This window comes from Aulostomus chinensis, chromosome 6 (assembly GCF_037954235.1).
Source record: "Aulostomus chinensis isolate RoL2024-O1b breed Wild chromosome 6, RoL_Achi_v1.0, whole genome shotgun sequence".
Classification (NCBI taxonomy): Eukaryota; Metazoa; Chordata; class Actinopteri; order Syngnathiformes; family Aulostomidae; genus Aulostomus; species Aulostomus chinensis.
Genome location: NC_141325.1, coordinates 10012810 through 10027373, shown reverse-complemented (window position 1 = coordinate 10027373; position 14564 = coordinate 10012810). Strand labels below are relative to the sequence as shown.

Genomic DNA, 14564 nt, shown 5'->3' with positions numbered 1-14564 from the left:
GTGATCGATATATATATCAATGTGTGGAATTCAATATTGTATCCTTCTCAGACTGTTAATACATAAAAGCAAAAGCAGTGATTTGTGAGAGGTTTTTTTGGTATTCTATCATAAATGGACACTGAGGCATAACTTGGTGTAGCTAAGCTAATGGTTGCTACCTTGAAATGAAGCTGCAATACTCTGTTGGGTGATAGGCTGGGCTCTTGTGGAAGTCCTGCTTTTAGCTAGCAGGGCTTGGCAACAGAAGTGTTAGAACCAGGGTTACACAAGTAGCCTGAAGCGGGTTTCTTCTGTCTATGATCACTGTATATTATGGGGATCTCTGCATATTATGGTGTGGGCGAGACCTGTCTCACCAGTCACGTTTGATCTTGTCTGATCAAATCCAATCAGAGAACTTAAAAAAACAATCTCCAGAAAAGACAGGTACATTTGGGAGGTGACCCATTAGCTAACTCAGAATGTCAAACAGGTTGTGAGTCGCGTGGGAAGGAGGTCACACAGGTGTCACACAATTATATAAGATCCTGTTTCATGTCTTTGTTCTTTGAAGCTTGTGTGAAGTCTCAAACTCACATACCTGGGATTGACACTTCAATACAACTGAAGATTTACAAGACAAAACCGGAAAAAGGTGGTTCAGTTTTTACAAGTACTTGCTCTTGCAACTGAAAGTCCAGAGAGAGAGTTGTTGTAGGCTACCATAAATTCGTGTACTTTATCAACAGCTTCTGGATTTATATGATTGTCGTTCTCTTTCTTTGTTTTTTAGCCTTTTTTCATATGTCTAATATTACCCCAGGACTTCTAGAATTTGTACTATTTAGTAAAAATTTGGGGGTGGCATGGTGGTGCAGTTGTTAGCACTGTCTCCTCACAGCAAGAATGTTCTGGGTTCCAGTCCCGGCTTGGGCACGGGATCTTTCTGTGTGAGTCTGCATGTTCTCCCTGTTCCTGTGTAGGTTCTCTCTGGTACTCCAGCTTCCTCCCACAGTCCAAAGACATCAAGAGGGACGAGGTTGATTGATACTCTAAATTGACTGTAGGTGTGACTGTGAGTGTGAATGGTTGTCTGTCTCTATGTGTTGGTCCTGTGAGGGACTGTGAACCCTGCCTCTCGCCCAAAGGCTTCTGGGATAGGCTCCAACCCCCCCGCGACCCTTAACAGGATAAGCGGTAGAAAATGGATGGATGGATGGATGGATAGTAAAAATTCTTACCTTATTTCACCGAACACAGTGGGCATGTCATAATTGTGTGTAAATTACCATCTAAGTGCTGGTGAGGTCTGTTCAGCTACTTTCACAGTGGCTCTCACCTACTTTAAGTTTGAACTGTCACTTAAGTCACCACTGCACTTTTTTGTGGGGCAAAAACCTGATGTTGTACAGCTGTAGTTCTTAAAATATAGTTCTACAAATTCATGTTTTAGTTTGTGTGTGTCATTCGCTATGAAGTAAGCTGTGATGGTGATATAACGTCTAGCTCTGAATCACGTCAGGAAAGTCACAATAGTACAGTTGGAATGGACTTGTGTGTGGGTAAAGAAATGGCTGGAGTTCTTGATTGATGTTTAATATGTTTTTTTGTTGCCTCCTGGTTCAGATTTGACATGCTGGTTAACCTTGGTTGAGCCGACTTGAGATTTCCGTGATTGAAATCCTCTAGAGCAGCAGACTCGAGTTTTAAAAGGTTTTTTTTTTGTAAGAACTGCAGTTCAAAAACCTTCTTCCTCTCCCTGAAAACAATGTATTTGAAAATAAAGGTTTTTTACTATGTTAGAAAGGAATGAAAGTATTACATGTAATGTAGTTACTACAATTTATTAACTTCACTGCAACCACACGTCATTAGTGTTTGAACAGTTTCAGCAACTGTTTTCTTGATGGTAGTGTTCAATCAGGAGCAGCCAACGATCAACAACCAGAAACACTGTTGTCATCTGCCAGTTTCTCATCACTGAACTGCACCGAACCGCTGCTGGGACGTGCCTGACACACACATTGGCACTTCTGCTGGAAACCAAATCATGGATTACAGCGGCTGTGATTAGCTCTGGTGACTGCGGCACGACAGTAACGCAAGAGACTTTTAAACACTGATGTTTATGATTTTTTTTTTTTTTTTAAGTGGGACATAAGAGACCCATCACTGGCTCTGAAGTAACATGGCTATAGAGGAATGAAGAATGCATTTGAGTGAGCTGTCTGTTGCTGTAGAGGTCACTCATTAGGCTCCTCTGACCACTCCACCTACCTGGATCTCTGCATGAGTGATGGAAACATAGCAGTGCACCCAGAGGCCCCCAGTAGATGCAATGAGCTGATATTAGCCAATATAGGTGATGGGATCAACAGTTTGATGGGTCGGTCTAGCTGTAACATCTGCCTCTTTATCACTGATAATAGGATCCATTCATCTATTTTCTACCGCTTATCCTGTAAAGGGTTGCGGGGGGGCAGGAGCCTATCCCAGCTGCCTTCAGGCGAGAGGTGGGGTTCATCCTGGATGGGTCACCAGTCCATCACAGGGCCAACACATAGAGACAGACAACCATGCTGTGAGGCGACAGTGCTAACCACTGCGCCACCCTGATAATAGGATCGATGCATCAAAACAAGGGAATTTTGTGAATTAAAAAAATATTTTTTTTTTTTGTGACTTGATAAGTGCAAGTTCTGAGGTATGTCTGGAAATCTGACATTTACAGTCCAGCCCTTGTTTACTCAGCAAATGCCAGTAGAGAAACAGGCTCATTGACTGGTGGTGGACAGTTGAATCTCTGTTCCAAAGGTCAAATGTTCACTCCGTATTCTTGACATTGCTGAATAGTAACACTTCTGGTTTTTACTTGATTAGAAAATCCACTTCATGTCTTTTTCTTCTTTCTTTTCATTTAAATTTCAAGATAAATATTTTACATTTTGCCATGTAATGCTGAACGTTTCATCATAGTCCATTTTTGTAGCTTTGAAAGTGAGGTGTTTGGGATTTGTGTGTGTGTGTGTGTATTATGATTAAAAAGTTCCATTTTTGTTCATCCATAAGGAATCTGTTGAATCCTCTTCTCTTTTTCCCCATAGTTGTTGATACCACAATCCCTTTTCCTGTTAAATCCAAGTCTGTAGTTCTTGACAAATTCACATTTTGGTTCTGTTTCTTCACATCTGCTTGTATGTATACTCCCTGAACTTAAAGGTATGTGTTTTGGTAATGACAGACATTTACGCCCTCCAGTACAATAATAATTAGGGTAATTTGTGGCTCATTTGTTGAGGAAATTACTGCAATCAAATTCTAATCCTCCCTCGAAGTCAAGAAACCAGAAACTAATGAATCTTGGGGTTCTTAGCTCAGAACACACCGAAACCCCTCTGCGCTAGTTTGAATGGATGTCAATACCAGTGGCAGCCTTGTTGTTGTTGTCTGTTGGGTGGGTGGGGGTGGGGGGGCTCTTAACTATTGTTTATGATAAAGCAACTCCACGCCCCAGGCCTCTGCAGATGGCTCATGAGCTGCGAGACTGTGGAGATGTTTACGCTTTAGGCCACTGTGCATGTAGTAGCCTCCAAAACACCAGGGGGCACACAAACTAAAGTATTTTGAAGAAGTCAACAAATAAGAAGTAGTAGCGATGGACAGGTAGGTGTCTCTGTAGGGTGTATGGCCTTGTTGGATTATTATGAATTTTATGGATGAGAAAATGTAATTCCGCACACAAACTGTATATGTAACTTTATTTGTTGGAGGGGAGTTTTAATAAGTTTCCAAAACATGCACAACCCCCATCCTCCATGAAATGCTACTTATCAAATGTTCCTAATCCTTTCCTCGAGATTAGATGTATTTCCACGTACTGCTAATCTCTTAGGATTGATTCCACACAATATATTTGGTAATTCTCCCGTCAGGCGCTGGTGACCCCTGACTACTTATCTATATCTGTAAATATACAACCCTCAGTCTTCTAAATAATGCAGTTGTGATGTATTAAGGCATTACTTCTTTTCAAGTGTGCGTCCTATGGATGTTTCTTCCCCCTGCATTCGTTCTGGATGAGTCAGAAAACGCCAGCCACATGTGATTGGTTTGGAAGACAATAAAGCAACAACTGCAGAACTGTGCACAAACTGTTAAATGCGGAGTTATTTAGCCAAATGCACCACCAACACTTTGATTTGAGGTCAAAATAATCAACCAAACTAGAACTCTAGTGGTTCAACTGGGGCTAAACTTGTTCACACTGAACCGGAAGTGTTCCAGGCTTTACAATCCTCATGAAAGGAGGATTGGCAAGTGATTGTATGTCTATTTGTACAAATGCGTGGGCGTCTTTGAATGTATGTGGCGACAACTGTAGATAGAGCTTATCTGCTGGAGTTGAAGTGGGGGGAAGGTAATAGGATTGTGTTAGAGGAGGATATTCAGCAGCCCACCAGGACAGCACATATCTGCCAACTAAACCACATAAGCGCATAGAGAAACCTTCACTCTCGCTTACATAATATCCAGTACCCACACGTTCACATACGCTTCCATAAATACATGCATTCACATACGCAGGCAACCCTTAGCTAACCCCACTCTGACCGTTGTTATTGTCAACATCCATCCATCAGAGTTTGTATTGTGATGTGATCCTTTCGTCACAACTCCAAAAGCTTCGAGAGTATTTTAGAGATAAGATATCCCTGACAGTGGCACCAAGCTTCTTCAGTCTCTGGTGCATTTGATTTTGACCAGAATGTCCTGAATTTTTTTTTTATTTATTTATTTTTTTTGAGAACCCAGTAACCCTTTTTGTTTTTTGGTTTTGAATCCTAAACAAGTAGGGCTGATTTTAGCCTACATAACTCATGACGTTTGTCAGTCCGACTAAGATTCTACATCATTTTTGTGATCGTTGCAGTCGAAAATGTTTTTTTTTTCTGTAAAAAAAAAAAACACCGTTTGCAGGATTTTGACTTGTCACATAGTGTCGCAGAAATGATGTCACTTGTAGTGAAAAGGTGGCTCCCGTATCAGTGACAATATGTGACATTTTCTAACTTTGTGTGGCAAATCTGCCGACTTGGGCAACGGAACTTCAGGAAATTTGGATACAAGGCATGCATTTTTTGAAGTAAGCTGTGGTCCTAACGAAGCGTATTATTTCTTCCCAATGTCTGACCTCTGTCCCACTGCATGTACATTGAAGCCAGGTACACTAGTATGTCACTGGAAAACCTCTTAGAATTTTAAAAATGATTCCTGATATCAAAATACCTATCACAGTACTAACATCTCTGCTTTTTAAGATGTACGTCAGCAAGCTGTTGCTCTACAACTGGACAACTTTCCTTTTGTGTTGGTTGATAAATCGCTGCAGACAAAGTAGTTGAAAATATGACTTTAATACACGTTGACGCTTGTTGAATATGTGCACAGTGAATCAGGCTTATTGTTCTTCACTCACACCAAGAAGTGACAGTTGGAGTAAAACTTTGTTAAACATTTACTCCCTTTCTGCTGCCCTCATTGGCTGCAGCGTGCGTGCGCGTGTGTGTGTGTGTGTGTGAGAGAGAGAGAGAGAGAGAGACTGACACAGACAGCAGAAGCAGTGTACAACCACCACAGTCACATTCAGCATCTTTCTTTTTTCAATTCAGTTTGAAATAATCATGGCATTTCTGCACCAACGCAATATTCTTTCAATTAAGAATCACAATGCATTTACTAATTGATTACCCCCCCCCCCCCAAAAACAAAAAAACCAAAAACAAAACTCAATACTCTTCTCCATTTGCCAGTTGGGACCAATAGACTTAATTCATAGACAAAAAGACTTGCTTAGCTCACAAGAATTGTAAAGAAGAGCCACAGTTGCACATTAGTAGTGTGTAATTGTCTTCAAATTGTTTGCACAACAACCCCGTGCGACAGCTGTTGCGCCAAAAAGTGTTAAAGGATATTAATCGATTTTAACAGGACGCCCCCCCGCCCCCGCCCCCCGCCCCAGACATGTTCTCACCTAGCAACTTCCAACCTTTCCTCTCTCATGCTGCCTGCCATCCCTCTCCTACTTTGATAAAGAAGTAATGGTCTGAAAGCCTTTGACAGCGAACCACAGCTGGGTGCACGCCACTTTACCTCTATCCTCTCCTCTCATCATCACTTCATCTTTCTTCATCATTTTTCCCCAGCAGTCTGTGACATGGAGGGTTCTGTTCTCCTTATTGTCATGCTGATTGTTTTTTTATCCTCTCAGATCATCACTTGGCATGCATGCCCCCCCTTCCTCAGTATGTAGGAGATAGACTTCAGTACAGGGCCGTCATCTTGTTCTCATATCATCTCTCCTCCCTCTATCTTCCTGCTACATTTTTTTTTATTTGTACTCTCACACATCCACAAGACCAGACTACTGTTTTATCTTCCTGTCAGTCCAAACTCCGATATCTCACAGAAACTTCTCGACTCGCCTCAAATAACCTAACTTACTGTGGAGATGTGCTGCACACCTGAGTCACATGTCTAGTCTCGTTATTTTACAGTCAAGAGACACATAGACAAGCCGCGCATATTCATTTCAAACAAAGCGAAGCAGAAAATAAAACAATCCAACCCGTGCATTTATTAAATAAGGACGTGATGCAAATCCTCAGCTCCTCTCTTGTCTGAGAGCTTCTGCACATTTTTGATCTCATAGTGCCAGGAAATGACTCATTTATTGAAGCTTTTTTTATTCATCTGTGTGTGAGTCCCGTTCCCTCACACCTGCTTCAGCCAGCACCACTTCTTCACTTTCACCACACGCATTTATCCTGCTGGTCCTGGGGTTCGAACCAGCAACCCTCCCGACACAAGTTCACAAGATGGATTTATTTGTAATCAAACTAGAGAAAATCAAACAGACACTGAAGTTTATGTAGGTCTTCAGTGGTCTTTGTGCCTTTTTTTTCTGTTGAGCAGCTCAGATTTATTGACTTAGGGGGTTTGTCAGAACAATATGATGCTTTTAGTCAAATATTTGACCGCTTGAGGACCAGTTCGTCAGCGTTGTGACGGAGGGCGTCTGACTGGCGAGGCCCGCGGATTCATCGTGTCTCTAATTAGCTAATGTAATTGGCGTCTGGCTGCCATGTAATCGACCGAACTCCACACTTCCACTTCCAGCATGCGTTTACACACCACAGTTAGTTCTTACTGTTACACTTCAACACATCCCACGGCTCATTACATCACTCTAAAGGCGAGTGCATGTGCTCAAACACACACTGTATTTGTGTTTCCCTGCAAGTGTGAGGCAACACAGGAGAGGAGACAGTAAATGTAGTTGCATCATTAACTTGGGCCGTCTGACTCGCTCTCCCTTTTAATGTCCCCAGCTAGAACGTGCCTCTCCCATGAATAAAGCAGCCTTTTGTGGCCAAACAATGGTCGTGAGCGAGACAAGGAGTTATAAAGAGAGAGAGAGGAATGACGATAAAGGAGAACGAGACTGAGAGGTCAGAAGCAGGGCAGGTATTTCACAGATGGCTGTAGCTGTCCCTGGCCCCGATACCGCTTTCAAAACCGCATGTTCGCCGACCACTGTGGCCTCGACGCGCTGCTCAACTGCCTTTTATATTTTTTCTCTTTCCCTAATCTGCTTAATGCAGGTTTTTCTCTGTCTAAATCAAAGGCAGGCCCACCTTTGTTTAACTGGTTGCCACCTTTGTTGGAAAAATCAGACAAAAAACAAAAGCTGCTTTTTTTTTTTTTTTAAATGTTACTGTTCGTCTGGCCACCATGGAAGTCTCACGCGTGTCCTAACGCTCACATGTTACACTGCGTCTCATAATGGCTGCTTTTAGTGGATATCACATTTTCATCTGCAAGATCAAGACCAACAATGAATTTCAGTGATTTGTGAGGCCAACAAATGTGTTTTCATCCAAAACAACTAGCAAGGCAGCTGTCGCAACCACTTTATTAGGATTATTTCTCGTGATTTTAGCAACAACTCATGAATTCGTGAGCTAATGTAATTTAACATGAAAGAATAAAGTGATAACATTTTGAATCCAAAACATCAACATCACCGTGACATCATGTTGCACTAAAACACCTTTTTTCTAGCTGTTATTGGTGGAGTGCAGTAGAGCCTTAAACATGAGGCTTGTTGACACTCCAGCTTGCATAGTTTTTTGTGTGTGTGTGTTTGTGTAGGATAGAAGATGTGTGAAATCCCTGATGCGGGCTGATTTTGAACAGCGCTGATGTTTTTCCGGTCATAATATGGAGCACTTGCTTCCTTTAGAAAAGGGCAGCAGCAGCCAGGGGAGCCAAGGTGACGGGCTGTTATAGAACCTGTCATTTCATCTCTCGCTCTTAGTCTCTACATCTCTTCCGCTCCTCTCGTTCCTCTTATTCTAAACAGTGAAGTACAGCCATGGCTGCGTACTCTCCTGCGATCCTCTGTCCTTGCACCACAGTACTGCACTGATATTTATGTTTTTTTATATTGTGTACTTTTCCCTCACCTGCAGTCTCACTCTAACATCCGCCCCGCTCTCGTCTTTTTCTCTCCTCTCGTCTCTTTCTCTCCTCAGAGACTGCAGCTGATCGTGCTTATTGTTGTTATTAGTAGATTCCTCTTCTTCTGATTGGTTTCTCTCAGTTCTCTTCCTTCCACATTATGTAATCCGAGCACAGGTGACGCCCCCCAGCATGTCACCCTTCATCTTGGCGTTCCCTGCGTCCATAGTATTGAAGCCTTACCTGCTCATCACATCCTGCCTGTTTTCTGCTGTTTTGTCTCAATTTGATTGTTACACTCATTTATAGAGGCTTTGTAGATACGCACAATCTCAGACAGGACATCCATGGGCCTGCGTGTCAGCATATATGTTGTTGTTATGTTTTTATTGGAATTATTTTTTTGGATTTGTGCTTGTTTGGGGGCGGCACGGTGGTGCAGTGGTCAGCACTGTCTCCTCACAGCAAGAAGGTTCCAGGTTCGAGCCCCGGCTCGAGCACGAGGTCTTTCTGTGTGGAGTCTGCATGTTCTCCCTGTTCCTGTGTGGGTTCTCTCTGGTACTCCAGCTTCCTCCCACAGTCCAAAGACATCAAGAGGGGACGAGGCTGATTGATACTCTAAATTGATGGTTCTTGTTCTGTGTATTTCCAGCTGAGGCCTAAAAAAATGTGTATAGTCAAGTTCTTTACACATGCAGGTAGAGAGTCTTCCTATCGCTTACTGTGAGTACTGTTTGTGTCTTATTGGTGAATTTAAAGTCTAATATTCATGGTCCTTTGCTAAATTGCTGAAATACTTGGAGATGTCCAGTAGTTGTAGTGTTGATACTAAAAAAACAGCATGAGTGGTAAGAACGAAGAGCTGAAACTTACATTCTCAGCAGGTTCATCAATTTGAGCTGATATTGAACATTCATAATTTATTATTATTATTATTATTATTATTATTGTTGTTGTTTTTTTAAAATGTATTTGGTTTATCCTTAGTTTGTCCAGTTGGATACAAACCTCAATTTTTCAAATTTTCTATTTCTAAAAATGCCTGTAGCATTGGACCTGACATTTGATTCAACAAACACACATTGCAGCTCTACATGCCATGTTTCTAAGTGCGCGCGCACACACACACACACACACACACACACACACACACACACACACAGGCACACCCCGAGCAGGTCCTTGTCTTGAAGGTAATTTATGCAGGTTAGATGGCAGCTTTTCCATTAAGCCTCTTCAGTAGTGTGATGACAGTGAGGCTAATGAGCTGCAAGTATCCTCCCAGTTATTAGCTGGAGACTAAATAATAATTGTTCTCTCAAAGGACCCAAAAATTTGTTTTATTTGTTTGCAGGGGAACTGTGGGGGTGCTGCTCAAGAAGAACTGCACTTTGGCCAAATGTCAACTATGTGTATTTAAGGAGATAAAGGCGATTTGTTGAGCTGCCTTGAGAAGGGTAACAGAAACAAACTCAGCCGCAGGAAAACAAACGTTAATTTGTTTAGAATGTGTTGATTTACAGGTGACAAACATGGCCAACATGACATTACTGACATACAGCAGATGTGATATTTAGGTGTCATTTTCCAGATTAAAGTACAGGGATGCAGAATTAGGTTTTCACTGCTCGTATCTCTTGATAATTTATTATCAGGTGCAGCTTAAAAATTTCACTCTTGTCGTTCTTCTGCTTCACTCCACAGAAAATAAATCTGCACGTTCGCAGGAATGTGTCCGCTCCTTTCATCCCTCAAAACCCTCCTCCCCTCCTGTTTTGTACTCAATCGTCAGGGATTATTTTTCTGTCTTCAGAGCAAGAAGAATGGCAGCAGACGTAGATACGGGAACAGTTTGTATAGCACAACTTTCTTCTTTTTTTTTGACATACACATGTCAAAGTTGGGAGTTATAGTACATCTCTGCAGCGTTCTTCTTCGCTGGCTCGAAACTATTTTGAGGATGTCTGCTTGTGCAGGTATAGGTTATATTACAGTAGTTCTCCGCTGTTTGCTGTGTGTGCCCTCCTGATGATCTGCCAGCATTCAGTCTAAGATCTTTATGCAAAGACAACAAAAGCTGTGTTAAGAGTAGCCAGGAGGAGAAGGCCGTTCTTGTTAAACTCCACTTGACAGGAGACTAGCGTTTGTAAAGTGGTGTTAAAAGTCCCCCGCTAAGACGTCTTCAGTTGCATACTGTGAAGAGGTTCATTTCTCAGCTAAAATAGAGAGCGAGAGAGAGATGGGGTGGAGGGGGTGGAGTTGTAACCTAAAAATCCATCCTAGTAGGCCCTCTAAATAAAACTAGATAAGAATATTTTCATAAAATGTTCCAAAATGAATACGAATGGCAATAAAGGAAACCCCAAAGTGTTCATGGGTGGTAGGATGAATCAGTTTGGTGGTTAAGGTTACTGTCTGAGGACTGCCTGACTCACCGTGCCCCTCCTTAAAGTTTTGGTTCTGGTTCTCCATAAAGGAACATTTTGACCTTATCTGAGTCCATAGACAACCGGTTCACCAAGCTAGCTTCATATTCCTGATGTACTTTGGAATTCTTTCCTGACACATTCTTAGTTTCTGTTGTTGTTCTGCGAAGAAATGGGTGGTAATTAAGGGTTTAATTCATGTGTCAAACTGCTCCTCAACTGCTTCAGGTGACCTGATCATCTTTGGGGGGAAAAAGTCGTTATTCATTGCTTCGATATGCCAGTTAACGACGTCAGCATTGGGACTGGCATGTAGGAAAACTGTAAAACCCCTCAAACTCCTGCATCTCTTAACCTCCTTTCACTGAGCCTGGAACTTTGTAAACACGTTCTCACCCAGAAGTACATAAAAAGTAGTGGTACAGCAACAACAGCGGCAGTATTCCTTTCCCCTTTTCTGAAATAAAGAATTCTCCCAGATTTCTGTTCTCAAGGGGTGAATAAACACAAAGGATCCCTTGGCTAAACTCAAGCGAGGAAAATGGCGAGAGAAGTTCAGAGAGCTCCCTGGACTAGAAGCGTCTTTGCAGACTGGAGGGTTTCTGACAGATGTTTGGAAATCGTGATAGAATATAAGCTGAATATCTGTGTCCAAACATTGAGCCTCTTCTTCAGGTCCAATTCTAATAATGTTTTTCTTTTTTCTTTTTCTTTTTTTTGCACTTTTGTTCCTGCTTCAGTTGGCCCTAGAAGACCCGGTGCACAGCGTTTCTCTCCAGCAGTTTGTCTACGAGAAGCTGAAGGCTCAGCAGGCCCTGCTGGGGGACCAGGGCTTCGGGGTCCTGATGGAGACAGTGGACACAGAGCTGGTCAGGCAGCTCCAAGAGTTCCTGCAAGGCCTCTGAATCACGTCCTCATTACTGTACTCTTTGCCTAATGCCCCCACCCCTCCATCCCCCCTCCCCTCCATTTTTGAACATGTACTGAAAAGGCTAACAATCTGCCTGACGTGTGGACTCCTAACCAAACCTCCCCGACCTCTACCCATGCTATGCCTTATCTATATACAAACCTAGCCTTGTCTACTGCCCTCCGCTAACACCTCCCCTCGTCCCTTTCTCAATTATCTGGATTCCTTTACATCCTTAGTGCTTAGTAACGTGAAAGCACCTTTACTTTTTTTTTAAACACCCACATAGAAATCGTCACCTTACTAGAGCTTCCACTCAATTCTTGTAGTTTCTTCTATTTCTGTGGTTTTTAATGTGGAATGGGTAGAATATCTGAGGGATTGAGGAGTACCTAGCAAAAATCATCTGCATGTGCCAGGAGCAGGAGCCTGGGACTATTTTCTACGCAGAAAAAAAAAGAAGAAAAGAAAAAAAGAAAAGAGAAAAAAAAGTGCAGACTGTAGCAGAAATGTTGATAAAAGGAATCAGAAGGACCTCAACCAGTGTTTACAAAATCTATTCTTAAAAGACAGAAGAAGAAGAAGAAAAAAAAACATGTAATTTTGTATGTATGTAAAGTATGGATGATAATCTGCATGGCAATATTTTAGTTTTTTACTTTCTGTTATTTTTTTTCTTCAATATTTTAGAGATCATTTTTGTCATAATCAGAGGTCAAGTTGAAGTAACTACTGAGACTTTTTTTTTTTTGTGGATCTTTCCAGAGTGTAAAATGGATGATTTTTAAATGATTGATTTATGAGTGCTGAACCACATAATGTATATACATACTGCTGCTAATTGATGGTGTGTCGGAGCACTTTAACAACCAAAAACTGTTTCACTTTTTTTTTTTTTTTTGGTCTTTGGTACATCTTCTCACATGCCTATACTTTTTATTGATTTATACTTATACACAGTGACAGAGGGGTAGTAGAGCAGCGCAGCAGGACGCTGCACATCGTCATTTAGCATTTTTCTCAGCGCTAACGTCTACATGACACTGTGACATGACATCAGGTTGTAGTTCAACAACATTGGGAATATTGTGTGTGTGTGCGCGTGTGTGTTTACATGTCCTGCTGCCCTGCTATGACTCTGATTTGACTAATTTGTCAGTAACCCTTCACGTCTTTTCCCCCGAATAAATTATGATTTTGGCATAATATGAAGAAAACAAACGCATATTGGGACCCATTTCAAATAAAATCCAAATATATAAAAATGTGGTCTGCTTGCTGTAATTTGGAGTTTAAATTTTCAATGAAATGTGAGTGTACACATTGACGTAATCTCTTCTTCTGGATTAATATTTTCTTTAATCTCAGTTAGGTTGGTCATCTTGACACTAGCTCCTTTGACACTGTGATAGAGTTGAGTAGAAGTCAGAATTTATGGCCTTATGCTTTCAGCCTTACCTATCCTTGAAACTCTAAAAGAACTTTCTTACTATTATGTTCATTTCTTAGTGAAACAGTAGATGATTTCTGTAGTTTTGGACACAACACGCATCAAATAGATGTCTTTCTTTTTTGCTTTTTTTTTCCTTTTTGGGTTATAAGATTGTTTTGATGGGTAAAAAATGTCCTTGTTGCTTTTTTCCAAAGCCTTCAATAAAATGCAGTAATCAGCCAAAAATACGAGTCGGCGTATTTCAGTTCTTCCACATCACCGTTCATTCATTCGTTGATACTCTGAAATTCCATCGAAATTACACCCGCATTCTGTGAAGACCTGCTCCTCTTCTGATTCTGGTTCAGAACCCGATCCCACACCTCAGTCAAAGCCAAGCAGAGGCCGAGTAGAGCAGTGGGCTGCTCTTCTGGAGGATGTGCACCCAAATGTCAACCTCTTGTGCCGTTAAAAATGTCTTAGGCGCCCAACATGTTGTCTGCCTTGCCCAAATATGAATGAATGGTTGACACCACGTCCTGACTGTTCTGCTGTCGTAGGTGACAGAACTCCCGTTGAGCTAGAAAAGGTACTGAACTTTAAAAAGACATTTTGGAACTGGTATAGTATTCTTGCTAGGTTTTACAGGGAATCCCCATCAGCATCACTACGATCCAGCAGGCAGGGGATTCTCTCTTTGAAGTTTCTCATCACTGCTTTCCGTGCTCCAACCCTAATGCTCCTTCCTGCAAGTCTTAGCCAGGATGTTCCTTTCTTGGAGAATAAAACTGAAATTGTTATTGCCTCTTGGTAGAAGTATTTTTGGAATACAAGTTATGATGAGTTTAGATAAAGACAACATGAAGATTACCAGTAAGAAAGGACTTGAGCTAATTATGAAAATGCAAATCAACCCCATGCAGATATTTGACTGTGGTGGTGGGTCAGAGACGGAGCCAGGTGGATCACCAAAATCCTTCAATTTCATCTTCTTCCTCTTCTGTGAGGGCCAAGTTTCCAATCGCTCCAAAGATATTTTGGTCTTCACTGACAGAGATATGTTACAAGATATCCCTTGATTTGCACCACATTAAAAAAAGCAGTACAGTAATTCAGAGCAACAAAAGCATTTCTTGAACAATTACACAGTAGGAATACAAACAAAAGTGGACTCAAAGCAATAGAACTTTCTCCAAACACTGAAACGCCTTCAGGGAATCTTGTAAATGAGTGCAGCGGCAGCAGCAGCAGTCAGCAAATGTTGCTGTTGTAAACAAATGATGCTCATTTAATG

General features: G+C 41.6%; 1 protein-coding gene across 3 annotated transcripts in view; it reads left to right on the top strand.

Moving 5' to 3' along the window:
* Nucleotides 1-13647, top strand: part of ipo11 (importin 11) — a 92541-nt gene extending 78894 nt beyond the window's left edge. Inside the window, exon 29 of one of the 3 annotated variants that reach the window (XM_086206370.1) lies at nt 11669-13647. In XM_086206370.1, coding sequence (XP_086062496.1) covers nt 11669-11833 — 165 coding nt within the window. In that variant the 3' untranslated portion in view covers nt 11834-13647. The other 2 variants (XM_086206369.1, XM_086206371.1) reach the window with 2 other exon arrangements.
* The last annotated feature ends 917 nt before the right edge of the window (nt 13648-14564 follow it).